Genomic DNA, 22,656 nt, shown 5'->3' on the forward strand with positions numbered 1-22,656 from the left:
CTTTCACTGGCGTGTGGTAAATCACCAGCCCTTTTTACCTCATGGTGACTAGCTGGTCTGTCCATACCCTTTTTTCTTCTCTACAGCCATCCTCCTGCAACAGGGATCACTCTTGGTCCTTACTCTCTCCTACCTCTCATGCAAACAATGACACAGCTCACGGTCACGTTAAAGTGCAATCAGCTGGCTTCCGAGTCGACATTCACAGCATCTTTAAAGGAGGGGAGGGGCACAAAGTTTTAACGTCTCACAGCCTGTTTCAGGAGATCAGGAGACTCAAGCAGATGTGGCTTAGAGTTGATACTGGGCTCACAGCTATTTATAGCCAATAAAGCTAGAGGCTCCCTGCTTCCCCGCCCCACAAATTAAAATGCAGAGTCCAGTGCCTAGGCCATGAATTCGATGCTTCTGCTCCAGGCCCTGAAACATTTCGTCATCCTAGAAGTAACCTTTCCATGTTTCATTTGAAGATTGTTTCCTCTCATTGTACCATTCCTCTCCCGGCTTCTTGTGAACGAGACCCAGCTGCAACTGCAATCCTTTAAACTGAAGTCCCATGAAGAGGTCTGATTTTCATAAAATATTGGCACAAGACCTCTTTAGTCGGATTTTAATAAAACACACTGTGCTGCTTGCTTGTGTTGTCCCTTCTGTAAGTCTCTGAGCTTGATTTTCAGTTCCCATCTTTCCTCTCAATATGGTGACCGCACCCTTATTCAGCAGTGGGAAAGGTAATGCAGCTGGGTCACTCCTACTGAAATGTAACCCGAGGCCAGAAAGGCCTTCGCTTGCCTGAGAAATGTGTGGGGCCTGGTCAAGCAGTTACTTACCTGTGAGAAGAATATAACTAGTGTCATTTCTGTGAAACCACAAATATTTATTTTTAATGAAAAAATACTGAAAGTGTGCCACAGTGTCCATATATTCATCTGAATAGTACAAAGATATGTATTTCTGAGAAAAAAGTCTTAACACTGTAGAAAATAAATGTGGTTCTTAAATTATGTCAAAAGAAACCAGTAAAAAAAGCCATGTTTTATACACTGGAATAAAATGAAACAATTAGTCAGAGGTAATAATAAATTATAATTACAGTATCTCAAATATTTGTTTCATGCTTTTTCAGCATTAGTTTCTAAAGTTATGTGTAACATACCCTTGAAGTTAGCAGTCAAAATGGTCTTTCAATGAAACTGTGAGTAACATGTTGTGGATCTGAGTAAGTCCTAAAAAAATGACACCACTGGTTGTTATTTACTGATACATAAAACATAGGGAACATGGCAGTTTTAGGTTTGTATCCAACACATATTTTGTTAATGGAAGTTAATTTCATTTTAGTCAGGTAATCTTCATACTTTAATGAACTAAACAGCAATTATGGTCAGTTGCAAGTATGTTACTCGAGCACATTGCACCAACAATGCTCGTGTGATGCTACAGACTGTAGTGACGTTTTGTACAATCAAAATGACAAGAGCCTGGAGTCATTTTAGGGTCTAATTTAGCACTGTTTGAAAGTATAAAGTGCTTTTAAACGCAGATCACTTTTGCTCCTTTAGAAACAGGGAAAAGTCCAAACATGCACTTAAACCTGAAACCTCCATGCCTCAAACACTGTATTTTAAATAGTAAAACGTCAGTTTTGTGTCATTTTTTGCAAAATTTCCCCAATCAAAAAAAAAAAGTAGTCAAATAGGGCCTAAATTTGATTTGTGTCGTTCTCTTCTTGGTCTTGTTTATACATGAAGGTTAACAGGAAGAGGGCGATATCCAGAGAGGACCAATAGGCAGTGTGTGATGTTACTGCAGACCAGTATCTGCTCTCCACAAGACCTTCCCTGAGTTCAAAATCAATCCTGTGCTCCAGTTCCACTAGAAACAGAACAAACAAATGAAAAAAAGAGTCAGTGTTCGTACAATGAGATTTCAACAAACCCACCCACGCTTTCCCCTCATTGCCAGTTTGCAAAATACCCGAACCCTAGAATCTACTAACGTTATCTAACCGCGTGCGCACATGCGCAATGAAGACGCACTGGTCAAAACTAGTGAATCCCTCATGCAGAAAATGCTAAATCTGGGGAGAAAAGTTTTAGAAGAGCCTCTTTTCCCCTTGTATGCGTAAATCAATAGCCCCTAGAGTCTTGCAACAAGCACGAGGCCAAGATTTGCAGAAACGGCTGGAGCGGAATTGGCTGTTTTGCTCTTCAGGGCTCCAAGCAGAGTCATCTGAAAATGGCCGGGATTTTAGGAAGTGGTCTGGAAACCCCCCCCACCAGCTCTTTAAGTGGGGTTGGAAAGGTGTTATATAGCTGTGATAGTCCAGGAAACACAGAAGCAAAGATCTGTTGTTTTTCTGTCTTTTTGACCGGCTGTACAGTTGGTTACCTTCTTTGTTACGATCTATGAATCTCTGAACATCTACGGAGAGATGTTCGAAAACTTTTCAGGCACAACGTGTCTTTTCTTCAGGTCTCTTTAAGGCATCCTCAATTAGGCGTAAAAAAACAATACAACGGATCCCATGTCCCAAGGCCCTGCTAAAATCTGTCCCTACACACCAAACCTGTTCTCTGAGGTCTTGGACACGCATTCATTTGTAGTGCTACAAAAATAAGGCGTGATGTGGGCGTGCACATCTGCGCAGCCCCTGCCTGGAGGGCTACCAAGTCGTCCCAAAGGCGCACTGTCCAGGCAGGGAGCGATAGGGGGCTGCTCCTTTATTCCCGCTCCAAGCCCGTCTGTGAGCTGGACCATTGGCAGCAGCCCACCCCCTTTTCAGTGAAGGGGGATAGGCTGTCGGGGACCAGCTGGCAGCTGCCACCAGGAACGACTGTGAAGACAATCCCCTTGGGTTGGAGGGCTGCTCTCCCCGACTCCCCCCGTGACCCCCTCTCCCCTGCTGCCTGGTGGCAGCGGGGGCTGTGTCCAGCTGGCTTCCCTGGACAGCTGAGAAGCAGCACGGGAGCTGTGACGGCAGCAGCTCTGTCAGGGAGCCAGGCACTCCCTCCCCGTGTCCCAGGGGGTGCTGGGAAGCAGAGCCCTTGAGGATGTCCCAGCTCAGAGACCCCCTTGCAGCGCTACAGAGCCCCTGCCTGAAATGGGAACTTGAGAGGAGCAGGCTGGCCGTCCCTGAAATGCTACAAACAGCCTGAACATGCAGACGCTTGCTTTTCATAGCATGATCAGGGCATATACAGCAGCACTGCAGAAAGCAATGGGTGTCCCCAGGCCTTAGTTTCTTGAAAAATATTTCAAGACTTTCCTTTTCTTTTGAGGGCACTGCAATCCCATACGCAGCAAGCCACACCCATCCTTGCTGGGCATTGAACCGTCTTAATGGTTAGCATATTGAGATCAACACATTAGCAGAGATATTCTTTTCCCCCTGAAAAAAACTAAATGGACTGACAAGCTAAAATCCTAATTAGCGCTAAGAAGTCCCCCTCCTCCCCCCACGCTCTCCTGCCCTCTCAGGGTCTCTCTCAGATGTCCATCTTGGCTTAAAGGGCACAAACCTTCAATGTCATTCAAAAAAATTTTCAAAACTGACATTTCCACAACTGAGACATGAGCAGCCGTCACATTAACATCTAACTTGTTTCCAAGAGCAGGGAAGGGGAAAGACAGAGCCTCCCAACTCCTAACCAGAGAGCAAGAGCATAACCGCAATCATTTCCACCAGCGCAGAAGTGAGAATTCAGTCAAATTCCTTTAGTCCTTCTGCAAGAAGAGGGCTGAAACATTTCTCTTTCCATCTCAGTCCCTTAGGATTCTTGCCAGATCCAAATATAATCCAAGCGCACAACCTTTCAGAAGTTAATACTTCAGCCACAAATTGCATTGCCCCTTTGCAGCTTGCCAAGCCTAGGCTACGGGATCAGCTTCTACAGACCACAAGAAGGAGAGAGGGCAGCAGGGCTCAAGGGGCTGAGCTCCCTGAAAAAAGCCTCTCCAGAACAATAATTGTTATGCCACTATGAATAAATAAAGTCAAGACTGCCCGAAATGATGATTCAGTTAAGTTATCTGCTGAGGGTTACTCTGAGCTAGGGAACTGTGTGATGCATCATGTGGACGCCATCACAAGACGCAGCCCTTGGGACCGGACTGCAACTACGGGGGTCTGATCCAAAGTCCAGGCTGACCCTGACACCTGCATTATTCAGGAAAGGAAAAGCCTCGATCTCAGGTTAATTTTAAATGTTGAAATAGTTAGAAGTGAAACAACGGTCTGCTGCTGAAATAAGGAATCATTGGCCGTGTCTACTCGAGATGCTGACGGCATAGTTGTTACGGTGCAGTTATTTAGTGCTTGCTGAAGTACTAAATGACTGTGCTGTAATCAGCATCACTACACAGTACCGTCCTGACATGGTTGCCTAGTGACACTTACTGCACAGTACCGCCTTACTACGGTGCAGTGGCAAGGCATCACGGTTCATGCCTGGTGACACTACTGCGCAGTAAGCACCTGGTATAAATGAGGCCACTGAGAAGCTCTGGCTGTTAGGTAAAATCAGATTTCTGGATGGTGAAAACCTTTGCAACAACACGCACTGAAAACCTTCTCAAATTATGTCAGGATCCTGAACTTCGGCAGAGGAGATGCTTACTTCCTGCTGAAAACTTGCTAGCATTTTGTCTTGCATCTCAACCATCTCTGCTTGAGGCAGGACCGTGTCCTGATTTGCATTTTAGATACTTCCAAGAAGACCGTCTCAGGCTTGCACACCTAGCAGAGAACTTTCAAAAATGATGAGCTGGTTTTCTTTGAGGCAGTTTCTGCTGATTTTTTTCCCCAGGGAGATTCGAAAGACTGTTACGGTACAGACCTCAGCACCCAAAATTCTCCGAAACATACAAACCATTGAAAGTGCTGGAAATAATTCCAAAGGATCTGAAGCATGGGAATAGATCCACTTTTCAGCATCTTAAAGTTACCCACGACACAATTTAAACAGGGGCACATGTTTGCTGTTATTACATACATATTTCCACCCTTCCCCATCACACACACCCAGCCAACCAAGTTTCCACTTCCAAGGGGAGGCTTGGTTGGTACGGGTGCAGCGCTGTGTACTAACATGTGGCATCGAGGAAGCCAGAGCTGCTGTGTGGGAAGGCCGGGATTCCAACAGTAGCGCATTTCTTGTCTTCTCCCTCTGTCACTTCTTTGCCTGTCTCAGATGTTTGTGAGGTGGGTGCAGCAGATCGTCCAAACCTTGAAAACAGCATCCCCCCAAGGCCCTTCCCGATGCTAGCAGCTCCTGCATTCAGCATAAAACACAACAGGCATCGTGCCAGTTATATCAAACCTCCAATTACAGGCAATGCAACGCCCAACAATTACAGCCCAGCAACAGAGGAAGAAAGACACTAGTCAGGTTTCTCCAGGGTAGGAACAGCTGATTTAAGTGAAGCGGACACTCCCTGTCATGACACTCCGCTCTAGTGTACAATCAAAGGTTAAGGTCAGGAAGTGTTGCAACGGAAACAAAAATAGACCAGAGCAGTTTTGGACAGAGAGTCCAATCTTGAAGAGGTCATATTTTAAATTCTGTGTGTACAAAGTCTGAGCCTTTTAAAAACCCATCTCTTCTGCAGTACATTCAGTATGACTTGTGGTACCACCTCTAGGAAAAAGTCCCAGTTTTTACCTATAATGTGAGAATACGTCTTTCCTCAGTGTGCGTCATGACTGAAAGGGGAGGGCTGCTGCTCGGGAGGATGTGCGAACGTTTAAAGACCACTTTACAGATGGGACATTTTTCTCCTGCCTTTGCTGCCATCTTGTGGATAATACATGAAAATCATATTCAATAAGATCCAAGTTCAAACATCACTGTTCTCCGAGACGAGCAACATAATTGACCTGGATTAGACTGATATATTGCAGAACATATATATTTATTCCTTAAACAGGAATGTGAGTTTTAATAACATGTTAGGGCAAACATTGACAGCAGGCTACTTTGCTGAACCTTGTTCCAAGTTATTATATAAAAATACAAATTTTACAGGCTACAGTTCAGCAAAACATTTTGGCACGTGAGACACCCCAGTGAAACTAAAAGAAACTGTTCACATTTTAAAGTGGTGTTTAAGCTGGATTGCGATGCCTAAAAGAGAGGGCTTAAAGACTTCCTATCAGTGTTTTGCATATAGAAACGTAGGCTGTTATCTCACGTTAAATGGTATCAACACTTCTTGTTATTAAATCAGGAATGTTCTAGAGACTTGCAAATACTATACGATGCGACGCCAAAGCATTTGAATTCATGATTTGCAACCTGAATAGCATTAAAGCATCAGAATGAAGCATTTCCGTTAAGGATGCAACAAATAAGACAGGAGTCAGTAAAAAGAAAATCTCCACAACTCGACTGTGATGTCTATAAACTTTCCTTCCCCTTAAATGTGAACTTGGATTTACATTCGTACAGAGCCAGGCAATTATTTTGGGCAGGGGGCCACCTATTGAGTTTTGGCAAACCATCAAGGGCCACATGACAGGCAGCCAAGGGTAGATAAATATTAGTTTTCTAAATTTTTTAGGGGCCCCGCGGGCAGGATAGAATGGCGGGCTGCATCCGGCCCATGGGCTGCATTTTGCCCACCCCTGCATTACCAGTACACATATACATATGCAAGAGTACACGCTCATGCCTTTAACATCAGAAGGGAGAAAAATAAAGCTTTGTATGAAGATATGGCCCCCTTAAAAATAAATCAAATTGCTACTGAATGAAGTTCAACAGAAAAGTGCTGTGTATATATACACAGACTTAATGAGCACCTACCTAATATACTTGCTTTGCCTATATTTGTTATAGATTCCCCATAATGGCGTCGAACCATGACTGGCGAAGTGGTCGGGCTCGATGCAGTCGATGCGCTTTCACTCTCGGTGACTGAGGTAGGTTCTTTCGTTGGGTTGAGAAAACTTGGCTTCATATGCTCGTAAGGTAGTGGATTTGCAGTGTTATACCAATGAATCTGGACTGGCGAAATGTTGCTGTAGTGCTTCAGAATTAAAGGTTCTAGTCTATAGGCCTATAAAGCAAATTCAGAGAAGAAAATCTTGAGCAGCAACAAAGACCGAAGATTCAATTCACTCGCTAGCATGGAGTGCTCTTCATCCTCAAAATGGTGTTACAGCTCACTCGATACATCCTCAGACTTCTATGGATGAATGTATAATAGCAGCAGCCCAATTTTACAGGGTTACGTGGCTGGCCCCAGGCAACAGGTTGAGGCAGCAGAGGTCAGAAGGAGATCTGAAGTTCCTTGCTCCCATCTCTCAGTTAAAAATAACATGTGGCCATCAAATATGTGTCAAATCAAATCTCCAGAAAGTGGCCAACACTGGCAATATGCTCTGGCCTAGGTTCATTTTTAATGCCTGGAAGATTATGGTGTCCATACATTTGTGTGTTTATCTGCAGCTCTGCTCAATATATTCAAACACTGGTAGAAGGCCGTTGCAATCCCGCAGAATACTAATCCTTTCTATACAGATAAACTACTACTACATTTTGAATCAAATTGTCAAAAATGGGCAACTGCTTGCACAAATCTGAATGCGTATTGTTTAGCGATCACTGTGAAAATCCTGCCTTTATAGGCTTTCACACACTGCCTATGTCAGCAAATGCAGATGTTGTTGATGCTGTTTAGACAGTGAGCTTTACAAACACAGGCCGTATTAACACCAAGATTCAAAAACAGGAGCTGCAGCAGAGGCGACAGTAAGTTTTACCAACTTACTGGCATTCCCTCGCAATTCACTGCTGAACAAGGACTAGTCTTAGGTGACCACAAGTGAGCTGGAGAAATCTGGGCTAGCTAGAATCAACTGTAGGTGGATACATAATTGCTTTAATCAGGACAAAGAGTAGCTGCTGTATTTCCTTGCATACCACACATCCCAAATAAGACACGCACCTTATTTTGGGCAGGCAAAATGAAGAAAGAAGATTTTTTCCAGAGTCACAGGTGAAAGCTGTCTGCATGGCATAGCGGGGAGTCTACTTGTCGGCTCACTTGCCCTCCCCTGGAGGCTCAAAGTTAGAGACCTGTTTCACAAGGACTGCAGAATTGGCAGCAGCTTCTGGCTCTGATGCTTTAGAGTGGACTCTGCCCCAGCTGCATGCCGGCCCCAAGGGAAGAGAGAGGCACAGCCCCTGGCAGTCATTACAGCATCCTCATGCTTGGATGCAGAAATCAGCCTCCACACTTAAAATGTGCGCAACAATTTTGGGGGGAAAGTGTGCATGGAACGTGAGGAAGTATGGTGTTGATGGATCACTGTCACACTGCCAGGAGATCTCAGCTGGTTATGGGTCTGTCCTGGGCCAAATGTTTAACATTTTGATTCGCAACTTTGATGCAGGAAGTAGGAATATACTGACTAAATCTGCAGGTGACAAAGCTCTGAGGGGGCTGCAAACATTGTGCAGGAAAGGACTAAGATTAAAAGGGGTCTCAGGGCTTGTTCACACTGTTTCAGTAGCAGGGCTGGCACTGAAAGACCTGGCCCTCACCCACCAATGTCTACTGACCTGCTGCACATCTGGAACCAGTGAGGTTGCTCGAGGCTCATCTCCAGTGAATGCTCTTGGGCATGCCAGAAAGTGTAGGCTTGAGAGTGGGCAGAGACAGGCCCAGACCAACCTCAACTGTGTGCTTCTGGGTAGGAGTGTGTCTGTACGGCAGGTCGGCAGGGTGTGCTAAAGCCCTGGGCTGCTGGGTCTCGTTATCAACACAGTGTCAAACAAGCCTACAAGGGGGTCTGGCAGGGGTCTCAAGGATCAACCAGTGCAGGATGCCCTGTCCCGAAGCCGTCCAAGACAGATACCCATCCATTTTTGAACACCTGCCAACTTCCCTGGTCAGCTTGTTTCAATGCTTTACTGTTCTGACAGGTAGGAAGATTTCTCTGAAATCTAATTTATGCTGCAGCATAAACCCATTGCTTCATGCCTGCCCTCTGTGGCAAGAATAGTTATTCTCCCTCTTTTTTAAAACAGCCTCTCAAATAATTGAAAATTACCATTATTTCCCCACTGTAATTTCCTTCTCCCCAACTTAAAGCTACTTAATTCTCTCAACTCTTCTTAGAGCTGCCTGATTTCAACCCCTTTGTTATCTCTTCCCTTTGCTTCTGGATGATCTGCAGTTTCTCCACATATTAACAACAGTGCATACAGAATCCAGAACTGAGCATAATACTCCACCTGAGAGCTCACCAGTACCAAGCAGAAGAGTATTATCATCTCTCATGCCTTGCATACTGTATTTCTAATGCAGTCCAAAACTGTATTTGCGCTTTTTTTTTTTTTTGGGGGGGGGGGGGACACAGCATCATAATGCCAGCTCAAGTTGAGCTGATCTACTGTAAGCTCCCTCAGCAATACAAGCATGTAACCAGTGATGCCCCATTCTGCGTTTCTGCATTTGTTTTTTAATCCTTAGGTCTAGCAACTTATGCTTGTCACTGCTGAATTTCATCTCGTTGTCTAGAGCCCAGTCCTCCAATTTATCAAGATGCTTTTGAATTCAAATCCTTGCATCCAAAGTGCTTGCAGGCAGTGCTGTTTCATCTGCAAACGGATCAGGAAGCTCTCTACTTGTGCACCTAAGCCATTAATCAAAGCATTAAACAGCACCAGACCCCTGTAACATTTCACAAGACCCACCCCGCCCGTCTGACATCAATCCATTTATAGCTACTTTTTTGCTTGTGTTTATTCACCAAGTTTGTATCCACCTAATGCTAATTATCTAACATCTCATTAGGTTTACTTGTAAGAATGCCTTGTGGGACTATGTTGAAAGTTTTACTAAAAGCCAGGTACATCAGGTCCACTGCATTCCCTTCATACGCCACACTAGTTGCCCTGTCAAAGAAGGAGATCAAATTAGTTTAGCATGATTTCTTCTTAATGAAACCATGTTGACTGCTAGTAATCTCCTCCTCCTCCAGTTGTTTACACATTGGTGTAATCTCCTTCATTGGATGCATTCAAGGAGAAGAATAGGTATCTATCTAGGATGGTTTAAGAAGAGTAAATCCCAGGTTTGGAATAAGTGGCCTTCCATCTTTATCATGTTATAATCCTGAAAGCATGAAAATTTGCAGCCTGAATCAGATGTGTGGGACACATCCCAATTAGCCTTTAATAGTGCTTACATATGTGGAGTTAATTAGCAATTAACCCGAGAAGAAAATCTAGTGTAGACATACTATTCAGGGTATGAGAAGCCATCCTATGGTTTGTGTTGGGGTAGAAATGTGACAACTGTGGCTTCAAGTCAGCAATGCACTTAAGTATAAGCAGTCCATCCACACTTCAATGACACAATTCAAGTGTTTAAGGACTTGGTTGAATTTTAACCTCTAGGGATTTAAAAACAGATGACTGGTAGGAAGGAGCAAGGCAGAGTTCCACAACACTTTTTACAAATGGGCAACTCCAGTATCCTCAATTTTGTTCCATGGAGTGGAGGCCATAGCCTCACCCTCGGGGATATGTGCTGGGTTAGGATTAGAGGGCAGGCTGGAGTTCAGGCAAGAATTCAACACAGCAATTTACTTAAAAACCAGTCTGTAGACGTGTATTAGCATGCCGACAACACTCGTTTCTCATATGCTTCCCATTAAGAATTTCATACAGAATTTTCTTTTTGCATGCCAAAGGGTATTTTTTGAGCATGCCTTACTAGCTGCTTTGTAAATAGCCTGTTACAGTGGAATTCCAGATCAAAAGCAATCCTTCAAGAACCATCACCTACTGATCTGTGGGCATCTGGATTTTCATTACACACTTACTTCCAACTCAAGCCTTTCACTTTTCTTTGTTTTTGTAGACACAGAAATGTATTCTGTACCTTCTTTGTCCTATTTGTTTGTAGACACAACGTTACTACCTGACTTCCAGCCTAACGTCCCTTAGCACTGTAACCACCTGGCAGAATTTGAGCTGTCATGCAGGCTGGAGATGTTGGACCAACTCCTCAGATTAATTAAACTGGTACAGATGAAGTCAGAAGATATTCAGCACCAAGAAAAGGTTTAAAAAAAGAAATGCCAGCCATGCACTATAATAATGCAGAAAGCCTAACACAGCAGTTCTGTCACAGAAGTTTCAAAGTTTTAAGTGGAAAAAGCAGCTTCTTTTGTGCAGCATTACATAATCAGTATATTAGTGGTGTTCAACCTACGGATCTGAAATCAGTCTGCTCCTCACTAAACCTTGCCAGGAGAAGAATGTGTGTTGCACAAGCCACACACTTTATTCTATGTTGCTAATTCATTTTACAATTATAACTGCTAAGAAATTGGTAGAGGATTGTTGGAAACCTGTTCTGCAAAACTGTGTGCATTCAGAAACATACCCAAGTCGATGCAAATACTCTGAAAACCATTCCTTATATATATTGCTTGCTTGGCCCTAAATTTGCTTTATTTTAAATTATTCCTGAGGTAAAAGTGTGCAACTACAAATAAGACTCACCACTGGATCTGTTGGATGAAAAATGTTTAGCAACCGGTTACAAATAGTTTTGGGCAGAATGTGATCTTGACTTCCAGTGTTCCCTGGGCGGATGCCACGCAATGCCAAAAACACTGCTAATGGAGATCCCATACAGAAGAAATTCTCAACCTAAGGAAATATTTCATGTGTATTAACAGATGGAGCAAATGTTACTTTTTCCACATATACCGAGTATCGCAATATCTCAGTGGTACTTATGTATCCATCAAAGTGAGGAAGACCACACTGCAATACAGGTAAAACTTCCACTTCCCTCAATTATGATAAAAAAATTACATGTTATGGTATCATACAATGTAATAAACATTTTGGAAAGCTGCACAGACTCTCAGGTTGGTACGATGCATCAAATGAAAGAAATGTGAACACTAATGGGGGTGGAGTGAGGACGATGTTTTTTGAGAATACTAAAGAAAGAGGATGGGTTCGATAAAACTGAAGTTTGATTTTCTCACAGAACTGCTGGAAGCTTACTACAATTACTTAACTTCTGTCTAAGCATACATTGCACAGACAATGAAAGAAGCAAAAAACCAAGCTGCATTAAAAATAAAGAACAAATGAATGAGCTACCTATATCATATTTGGAGTAACCCCAAGTGTTCACCAGCATTACTCCTCTTCAAAGCACGTTGCAGGAAATAAACATTTGATAGTTGGAGAAAAAACCACCAGAGACCACCCTCCATAGGACAGAGCAGGTTTAGCACAAGTAGTGAGTTTGTAAACTGCCATCATATGGATCAAAGCTCCTGCAGGGATGGGCTATAACAGGGATCAGGAACCTTTTAACAGCGGCAAGGTTCGCTACATGGGCTGACGATTTCTTCCCCTCCACGCCTCCCGGTTTGCTCCCAAGAGACTCAACAGCCCGCTCAACAGTCTTGGCCCCCTCGTCAGCCTCACACCCCCGCCTTGCCCCCTGAAAGATGCTGCCTTGGGGGTGTCAGCACTGCTAGGCATACGGTGGTTAAATGCAGCAGCTGCCGCCAAAGGTAGGGACTTTTTTGCGCCTTCCCACTGCATCTCCCACTGCTCATCTCCCAGAGGCAAATGCAGCTGAATCTCATCACCAAGAGCAAAGGACAAAGGTAAAGAGAAAGGGAGAAAGGCAGTGGCTGCAGTAAGGGGGACAAGTCAACTCTCACAGCTGTTGGCTACAATGATGCTTCTCTGCACCAGCCACATCTCCTATAGGAGTGATGAGGCTGTGACCCCCCCCCCCACCTCACCAGCTGCCCCATACCCCAGATTTATTCTCTGTAGGCCAGATTCAGCCTGTGGACTGTGCTTCACTGCCCTTCGCTTATACTGATGTTGTAAAAGGGACTGGTTTTGGCACGGAGGAGACTGTTCAGGTTCTGCGGCGATTCAAACTTGTAAACCTGTTCATGGAAAACTGGACGGAAACAATCAACTGGTCTGAAGTAGGTCACTGCACATTCATCACCGATCGTAACTTTTGATCATTAACAGCTTGTTTTGGATTCAGCAGTGACCTAGCTGCAAATGGCTTTGTAGAGCATTACAGGTCCTTAGACATGCAGTCCCCTAGAAACATCAAATGGAAAACTCAAGTCAAGTAATTTTTACCCTTAAGAGAAAACTTTGTTAAATTATTATGAGAACGTCACCATAACGTTCATGATAAGCTCACAGGGCACCACAGCAGAACAATTACAAGGGCAACACCATTCAGCAGACAAGAGAAACTGCAGCATTTTTGTTGAGTGCTTATGTTTAACACTTGGACTCTCGAAGCATCTTTGCTACGTGTCAGCTCAGCTGTGTCAGGCGAGACTGGAATAATGCTCTGGTTCATACAGACTCCAGCACGGCCCAAGACATTCCTCCTCCTTTAACTTGGCACGGGTATCGCACTTCAGAACAAGACTTTTCCTTCAACAAGAATGTTCTTTCCAAGATCCATTTTAAGAAAGAACTTGATTTTTGTTGTCAAGCTAGCCATCTTGCAGAGCACAAAGCACTCTTCTATTTTATAATCAAGCTCTGCATGCACTCCTATACTTTCCAATTTGGACACAAGCTTTTTTTTGTCTTCAAATATAATACTAAAATGCTGTGACCTTGGAATATAAGAAAAATGTCAGTAAATAATTCTTTGAACTATTAAGTCATCTTGAGCCCTGCTAATAGGATATACCTGTATTCCAAGCCCCGAATACAACATTGTTCTACCCCAATTTCAGAAAGAAACTGTTATGACTGGCGGGTAATGCACGATAGCTAATACTCAGAAGAAATTTCAGTAAATTCAGCTGACGAAGTACAAACTAGGCAATGCTTTCAGAAGGCGAACAGCTCCAGCACTGAGATGTGAGGCTTCTCGGCTCCTTTTCTGCTTATAGAGATGCCCTTACAAACAAATGCTTTTTTCTTGCCGACTTGCATCGCAGCGTTGACTCCATTTTCCTATGTGCCCAAGCCTTGTAATGTGGTTCTCCAGCCCAGTTAATGCACGCAGGTTAAGGATGTGGTATTCAACACAAATGGTCATAATCGATATCAAATGGCAAGTCTCCCAAGAATCAAGACCAGTCCTTTCACAAGTTAAGTCCGTTAAATGGAAGAAGCAGGTCATATTTTTTTAAAATTGCTACACGATGAAGTCCCATGAGGTCAGAAGGCTTTAAAACCACTGATTAATTTTGATACGCTTTTTGCTGAAGCAGGAATGAGTACTATTACCTATCTGGGTGCAGCACTGAGTTTTCAGTGTGGAAGTTTAGATAAAGGGCAATAATAAAAACAAATCGCTTTCTCCCCAAAGATCGATTCTTAAGACACCTATGAATAAGAAGATAACCTGAATTATTGGTAAGGAACAACACAAGACCATCAGGTACTTTGGCAACAAATATCAAATCACTGACATTTCTACTTGAGGCTTTATGCAGTCCTTTCACATTGAACGAAGAGGTAAATAAGAAGATGAGCGGGTGATTATATACCTCTCAGTGAGTGAATGGGTACGGGTGAGGGGGCAGAGAGACATGCTAAAGGGGAGAGGTTAAGAGGGGAAGATGCAGATCACTACAGATTATGTGCATATATGGCCTTTCATGCAAAAGGATCCTGAAGGTCTTAATGCTCTCAGGAAACGCTCCAGCTTCCGATAAAGCTAGCCACCTCTGGAGTGTGACCTACAACCTTTAAACTGTGCTATGAACACCATGTAACCCTTGAGGGCAAGATGAAACTCATCATCAAGAGGGATTTAACTGAGTAGATCTGTTTTGAATCACGGTGGAGCCCTGATGTCAGCAGTTTAAAAAGACTCTGCTATTCTCAGATATGGCTGCATTTCAATGGTCCATGCAGTAATTCCTCAATGTCTTGTAAACTGGCCGTGAAGTCTGTCAACAGCACCGACATCTCTGGACAGAAGGTGCTGTGTATAAGTCAAGAGTTCAAATACCAACTGGAATTTATCCACGAAGCCAGAGTCAGCTTGCCCGTCTCTCTCTTGCGAAGTGCCAGGGAATCTTGGAAACGCTTGCATCGTGTTGACAAGTGAAATAAAATAAGCCAATTACCAACTCTAGGGTCAGGAGCAAACAACTTGCCCTTCTCTTCTTCGCTTAGTCTGTCATCATGCTGCTGTCTTCACCAACCACCAAGTAGGAATACAGCAGGCATGCTCCAGTGCCATACAGAAGCAGCGCTACACCCTTCCTACAGTTGCATATATGCCTCAGATGAGAAGCACAGGAGTATCCTTCCTTCTCTTCCATCACGCAGACAAAGCCAGTACTAGGGTGCACCTCCATGAGATACCAGTGGAGGTACAATGAGACAAAGCATCAATGCATTCCTGTCCTGATCCCACAGGGACTAACCCCAAGATCACAGGGCCTTAGCCGTTCCAACATTTTGGCCCTTGGGGGAGGGGGAGCAGGGAAGAGCCTACATTACCTAGCCACGGTGTTGGCAACCAAAGTCAGGTGCATCACCCAAAAACCTTCCAAGCCTTCTGATATTCCTCCTCGAGGAGCAGGAGCTGCACATGCCACTTTCTTCCATATCAAACTGATTAGACCTAAAGAGCACTAAAGTAGCAGTGGCCACACTTTTCCATCAAAGCACAGGCTTGCTCAGTCTTGATTTAAGGCCAGATCTCTGCATAGCACCAGATGAAGAACTTCACCCAGCAACTTGCGGTTGAACAGGACTATATTCGTATCAAAGTACAAAGTGGTTACTTGGTTGCCATCATGTGTCGGAGCTGGACTGATCTACTGCTGGGAAATTATATTTCAGTAAAAGAGGACTTGCTTTCGGTGTAGGCCCTCTCTTCCTCTTGGACTGGTCACCGTCAGAATAAAGGTGTTCAGAAACTGATGTGGTAGGTAAAGTAGATACAAAACCCTTACACGGCTTATTCAGCTTTCTTTTAGGATGAGGGGAAAAAAAGAAGATGCAAGACAGTGAAAAATTACTTACTAAGTAGTTTTCTGTCATTGTCCTCATTTCACTGCCTTCCTTCCTGCCCATTTTAGAGCAGCAGTTGTGGTAAAACATTGAAACTGAATGCAAGTGGTCTGTGAGCACACCTGAAGGGCTCCCGTTTCCTTGCTGCTGGTGATAACAGCATGATGCCATTTTTTGTCTGATAAGGAAGAGAAGGGGGGAACCATGGAGCATTTCTGTACTTAAAAATTCGGTGTGGAATTTGCAAACCCAGGTGAGTCCTCCAGATTTTAAATGGGGATTGTCAAATTCCTAGGACTGGTATGTTAGCCGGGGGGGGGGCATCTAAATCAGCCAACAGGAAACATCAGAGGGAGATGCCCCAAATCTCACCTCTCTCCTAGGCGTGGTCCCTTTCCACAGCCCTGAGGTTGGTACCTGGGTAAGAATGGGATTCACAGCTCAACTTCCACATGTAAGGTGCCTAAATGTCCCTTCATATACAGGCAACTGTACACTCCAAGATACCTTGTGACAGCAGCCACATAAAACCTTAGTGGTTAGAGCTGAAGCCCAGGAAGTAAAAGACTTCAGTTCTATCCCTTCCTCCACCTGAAAGCATTCAGGCTTACAGCTCCCTCCACTCGAGAGTGCCCTGCCCAGCAGGCGAGAGGCGAGGCTGGGTTGATGGCATCTTCATCCCCTCCTGTGGAAGCTGAATCACTATGCAAGAAGGAATGCAAGATTCACAGGGCCAGAAGGAGCATGCCCAAATGCAATGTGGGAGTTCATCCTTCTGCTCCCTAACCACTAGGCTATTGCATCAGTTGCAATCACAAATCCCTATTCCCCCATGTTTTTAAATGCGAGTGACCCCAGGTGGTGAGCTCTGCACCAAACCTAATGCTATCAATGTGCATCAGGCACACTCAGAACACACCTACTGGACTGGACCCATGAGAACTTAATCACATTGACTCCAAGTTTGTGAATCACGATTGGCTTTAGGCATAAGATAGGCACCGAAATACTCTGCTTAGCACCTCTGTCCATGGGGAGCAGCTAGACTTCAGCTGTGCGAGTCACCGGTGAACAGTAAGGCAGCATTGGGTGGCTAACGATGACAAAAGCACCTTACAGACTATGCTAGGGGATGGCATATTTAAATTATATTCTTACATATAAGCACGGATCAAACTACCAGGAATCCATTGTTTAAAGAAAGACAGAGAAAGACTGGTAGGAAGCTACTATTGTAAGGTGTGAGGTAGATGAAGGAAGGGAGATGTTATAGGCATGTCAGCACAGGAAGAGAATGACAAGAAGACTGAGATGCCAACCACTTGGCTCCAGTATGTCTAGGAAAACAGATCAGGAATGAATGGACTGAAGGCAAGCAAGGACAGTAGATGATGTTCTTGTGTTTTGTGAAAAATAAGCTTGGCATGCTTGGGGATTTGGGGTTAGATTTGATCCATTTCTGGAAAAAAGACGCTTCAGATTAAAGATGAGGTCATAACAAATCTAGGGGGATAAAGGAGCAGGAGAGAGGTTCTTTGTCAGCGTCACCTGGTTCTACTGAAACCCGCCAGCGCGGGACAGCTACAATTTCTCCCCAGGTAGCCCATCTACACGTATTCTGATTAAAGGCTTGTCACTGTAACTACTCACTGGGTGAAGTCATTAACACATGCTGTAACAGCACAACCTAACATACAGTTCACTTTCATTACAGAAGCATGGCCTGTTCACTTAACTGCATAACTGCTACAGGCCCTTGGATTTTGTATAAACATTTTATCCGAACAACTGACGTGGTCAGCCAAATTCATACAGTATCTAAATTCCACCTCAAGTTGCACTTTAAGGGCGAGATACAAAAAGGGACCCGGTCACCTAGTTATTAAGGATATAAATGAGTAAGTAAGTTTGGAGATTTAAGGAATGAGATGTTGTTAACATGGGGGGGGAGGGAGGAAGTGGGAGGAAATGGGTCACATTTTAAAAGGTCCAGTATCCCAAGACATTGAACAACCATTAACAAGTGCATCTCATCGGAAAACTGAAACTCTCCTCTTTCCAATGATATAAAGCTCCAGTTACCAACCTTTTCCGAAATATCAGACAATGGCTGTCCATTGCTTGAGAGCAAAACCTTTGCTTTGTGTAGTTTATGTCAGTGTAATTTGGGAGAAAAATGCCACTTCAGAGGAAATTCAACCTGGCCTGAAGTTGTTGAGAGGTGGATTAAATGGCAGAGTAAGGGCTGAACTATCAAAGGTGCATGATGCATGTAGTTTAAGAAATGAATGTCACCACCACATGTGGGTGAAATATGCATGCAGTATTAACATAATGCACAAAAGTTACATATATTCATATATACATTATAAATTTTGCACTAATGCACAGAAATTACATGGGCAAATATCTAATACTCTTACATAACAAAATATGAAACAAATTGCACTAAAATAACCTTTCAGGAAGAAGGAAAACCAAAGTCCAAGTGGAGTATGCCATCGAAAGCAAACCTTTACAGAAACAGCAACAAACATTCATTCAATAAACATCTTTCTTGGGCATACATACCTTAAATTTTAAGGCAGGTACTTTTGAAATGGATACGCTCGATGCTTTCAATCCGTGTAACCTCTCTTCTATCTCTCTCAATCTAGAAAAAAAGGGGTTTCTTTCTTAGGTATAGTCTGTACAGAAGTGGAGGGTTCCCCCTTTTGAGCCAGTCTGTTAGGCAATTTGGGGGTCTTTGTAGTTGCGTTAGCAGGAGAAATTGATGATGGAGTCGAGGATTTCTTTTTTGCAAGCCTGTTTATTTAGGAAGAATGTACGTAACGTCCAGTTTCCCTGAAGACAGGAATGGTCAGTGATCACACAGCAGGAGACGGTATCCTTTCCACAGTCCCAAGCCTCTTTCCAGATACCACTTTATGCAGAAGTGCTCACTCTCAGCTTCTCCTGGGGTCATACTACAAGTGTGTTTCTGTCTATCTTGGTTTTCTGGCTGCCTTCTACAGTGTTTTTCTGCTCCCCTCACACTGCAGACATAGATGCACTCAAGCCCATTCCCCATCCCCACTGGTAGCAGATCCTGGAGAAACCCTTTGAACTGTATGGCCCTGACACTATGCAGGGATGCTTGTCTAACCCTTAAAAGGGGGTTTTCCATGATTTCAGCTATCACTAAGTAGAGATCGTGCCCTCTCATTATCTTGACTGAAAGGTGGCCGTCACACCCCACAGCATCAGTAAAGACTGCTTCGTTATTGTTAGCCCTTGCAGCACAACACTAAATAGTAACCCATTTTATTTCCAACTATTTTGGAACAAATGAGAGGTACAACAGACCTACTGTGCTTTGTGTCATCCAGGCAAAACATATGCACTGTATTTACTCAAATCCAAGATGAGGCTGCACCCCCCCATTCAATATATGGAAAAAAGCCCCTCAATTTGGATTCAAGAATGGGGTGAGGGAGTCGGAGTGGCTTGGAGTTAGAGCCACAGCTGTTGCCCCCCCCCCCGCAAAGTGCCCCCTACAGCTTCCTCTGCCCTTTGCCTCTCCACTGCTGCTTAGCCTCAGTTGCACCTCTGGCTCTGGCCCTGCTCTGACCCAGGCCGTGGAGCACGTGGCAGCTCCAGCCCCTGCCCAGCCAAGCAGCAGTGACAGTGGTAATGGCAACTCTGGCCATGGGTCCAGCTCTGACCTGTGGCTGGAGGAGGCAGGCGGCAGTGGGCAAAGTGTGGGAGGAAGGAAAGCAAGGGGTAGGGGTCAGTCACTTCACTCACCCTCACCGGCCCCCTCTGCTGCAGCAGGGCTGGGGGGGGGAGGGGGGGGGGAGGGGGGGGGGGGGGGGGGGGGGGGGGGGGGGGGGGGGGGGGGGGGGGGGGGGGGGGGGGGGGGGGGGGGGGGGAGCTGAATTTAAGAAGACTCTTCATTAATTAGATTCTAGACATGGAAAATTATAACCAACATATATTTTCCATGTCTAGAATCCAATTACTGAACGGCTGTCTTAAATTCGGAGTGGTCTTGGATTTGGGTAAATATGGTATTAGATTGGGCACTTTCTGTAAGCAAGACTCCCGAGAGAGCCCTGTGTTTTAAAAGGTATTACTGCACCATAAGTTGATAGAGACATAATGATATGGACTGATCTCTCCCTCTGCTCAAGACAGCTCATTTCATAATGAGAGGTATCCAATATTGTAAGCATGTATGCTACAAATGGGAAGCTAAAGACTCCGGTACAATTTAGAACATTTAAGAACAGAATCAAACAAACTACTCCAGACACAAGCATTTTCAAAGGCCCAGCAATAACTTTAGTAAGACTACAATCTTTGAAATTCAAAAGTTACAGAATGCAATTGCGTATTCCAGATGAGCGTTCACAATAGCATCAAACCGAACTGCACAGCTCAGAAAGCAAGAGAAAGACTCTTCTCTTTATTCATCAATGCATACGTCAGATTTATCACTTGGATTGACCTGCGAAACCCTGCAGCATGTTTGCTCCTGGCTAGGCTACTGGTGCTGAGCGTTAGGATTTGAGGTTTCACCCGTCAAATCCTAACAACAGATGAAAGGGGGCATCAGGGCTGCAAAGCCTGGTATTCTTTCTTTTTTACATTCCCTCAGGTGGGTCACATTATTAGGAGATCAGGTTATACTGCCTTGCAGCTGGTCGAGTCAGACTGCACCCAGTCACTAACAAAATTTACACACCTTACACAGTAAAAGGCTTCATCCTATGTAGCTTCTGCCTCAAATCTTTGCAGAAGTCCAGACACTGGTAATGGAGTATCCGGCAATGTGATAGGTGCCCTCACTGCTTGCCTTACAGCCCCCTGGGGTTTTTGGGAAAGAGGGTCAATTGACCCTCCCGAGCTGTCCTCATCAGACCTGAAGGGTCTCCCTGCAACTAAAGACCCTGACCAACATCCGTAACCCTCACTTACTTCCATGCTCAGAATTTGTAAGCAACACAATGCTAAAATTTCTCGCTGAACAAAGGCAGCAGACAGAGGTGGATAACTTCCATCTGAGTCCTGGATATGCTCAAAAAACTTACTCTCCTTTAGAAAGCAAGCAGATAAATGCTGGATACTGGGGACACTTACAGCTCAGCTCCCAGTTCCAACTATTGAATCCCTGCTCCCACCTCAGAGATGGGCAGCATGTGGCCCCCCCGGAAACTGAAAAGCTACTTTGTTGAATGCAAGTAGAGAATCACGCCAAGCCAAGACAGTTAAGACTCAGCCTTGCATTCTGGAAGTGATCTCTCCTTCAGTCCAGCAATGAAACCGAAGCCAGAGGTGGCCAGCAGCAGCAAGCCAAGCACGGGCTGGGAGCTCCAGTCCCTGCTCCCCTCATGTATCAGCCCCTGCAGTTATAAAGTTAGCACTTACCACTGCCATTCAGTGCCAGTGGAACAGCAGCAGTCACTGGGCATGACTGGCACGGGCAATGGTGGATGTGGGAAACTCCTAAAGAGTTTCACTGAGAGATGGAGACTGCTCCTTAAATCATGAGAATGTGCATACTTTACCGTTGCTTAGTTATGTAAAGTTCTTCAATCAAATGCTGCTCCTCGTAGCTCATCCAACGGTCTTCAAGCTCTTCTTCCTCCTCCCTCTGTAATAACTGTTCATAAAGTCTAACTGGATTCCAGCCAGTCATTATGTCATAAGTGATTACACATCCTAGGGAATGGGACACAATTGAGACCTTCCCTCCTTTTTCTTCAAATTCTGGGTTCCGAGAACAGAAGAGAGTGTATAGGCGATTCAGCTCCTGCTGAAGACCTTTAACTAGCTGTTTTAAAAGAGGAAAAAAAACAAAACAAAACCGGTTGAGATATTATGAACTAATTTAGTCTTTCCCTGCGTTTCCTGAAATGACTTCAGGCTAGATGAAACTCTGTTGGTGATGATGAGTGCATCCTCAGGCATATGCTGAGTCTGAGAGTGGTACTCAGGCCTTGACAAATGTACTTATCACTGAGTAACTTAAACTTTAGCATCGCTCCAGTTTTCTGCTCTCTCAAAACAAGCCCCCAAACTTCTCTTTTATTAAAAAAAAGGCAAATTAACCTAGATTTTAAATTTCCTGGCTGCAGTTTAAAAGAGATCCATAACTGGACTGCTTTTTGCCCTTTCAGCATGGCTACTTAGGATCCATTAAAATCCAAACCTTGGCCTCAGAAATGTAAGAGTCAGCAAAGAGATGAGCTTTTGACAGGTAGGCATGCAATCTGTGGGAGCAGGCCAGGCTCAGGAGCCAGGGTGAGAGAAGGATCCGACTGAGTACCAGGAGCTGTGCAGGCAACAGAACATACCCCGCTTCTTTCAGCACTGCAGTTCTCAGTCTTTTTTAGACGCGAGGCACTCCTAGAGAGACTCTGCTCCCCCTAAGAAAGTGTCAGCTTTTTTCTTTTTTGACTACAGAAATAATGAAAGTGAGAACTAGTACAGCAGTTCATCTGTTGCAAAGAGCTCAGAAAGTCCACAACTAGGGATTTCTGTTGCCAATCTCTGGGTTTGTTTTGCGAATCACAATTGTACACCTAACAATTTGTGACACTGCATGGCACCCTTGAAAGGATCTCAAGGCACCCCAGGGTGCCATGGTACGCTGGTT

The 22,656-nt window shown here is 44.4% G+C and overlaps 1 protein-coding gene across 1 annotated transcript in view; it reads right to left on the reverse strand.

Annotated features, from left to right (window-relative positions):
• Nucleotides 1-860: 860 nt before the first annotated feature.
• DDHD1 (DDHD domain containing 1) overlaps nt 861-22,656 on the reverse strand; it is a gene marked incomplete at its 5' end in the record, with an annotated part of 92,713 nt that continues 70,917 nt past the window's right edge. The window contains 6 exons of the mRNA XM_019556593.1: nt 861-1,875; nt 5,091-5,273; nt 6,807-7,059; nt 11,523-11,672; nt 18,588-18,669; nt 21,566-21,831. Coding sequence (XP_019412138.1) covers nt 1,703-1,875; nt 5,091-5,273; nt 6,807-7,059; nt 11,523-11,672; nt 18,588-18,669; nt 21,566-21,831 — 1,107 coding nt within the window. The remainder of the gene's footprint in view (nt 1,876-5,090; nt 5,274-6,806; nt 7,060-11,522; nt 11,673-18,587; nt 18,670-21,565; nt 21,832-22,656) is intronic.

Source organism: Crocodylus porosus, unplaced genomic scaffold, assembly GCF_001723895.1.
Source record: "Crocodylus porosus isolate Cpor-Errol unplaced genomic scaffold, CroPor_comp1, whole genome shotgun sequence".
NCBI classification, from domain to species: Eukaryota; Metazoa; Chordata; order Crocodylia; family Crocodylidae; genus Crocodylus; species Crocodylus porosus.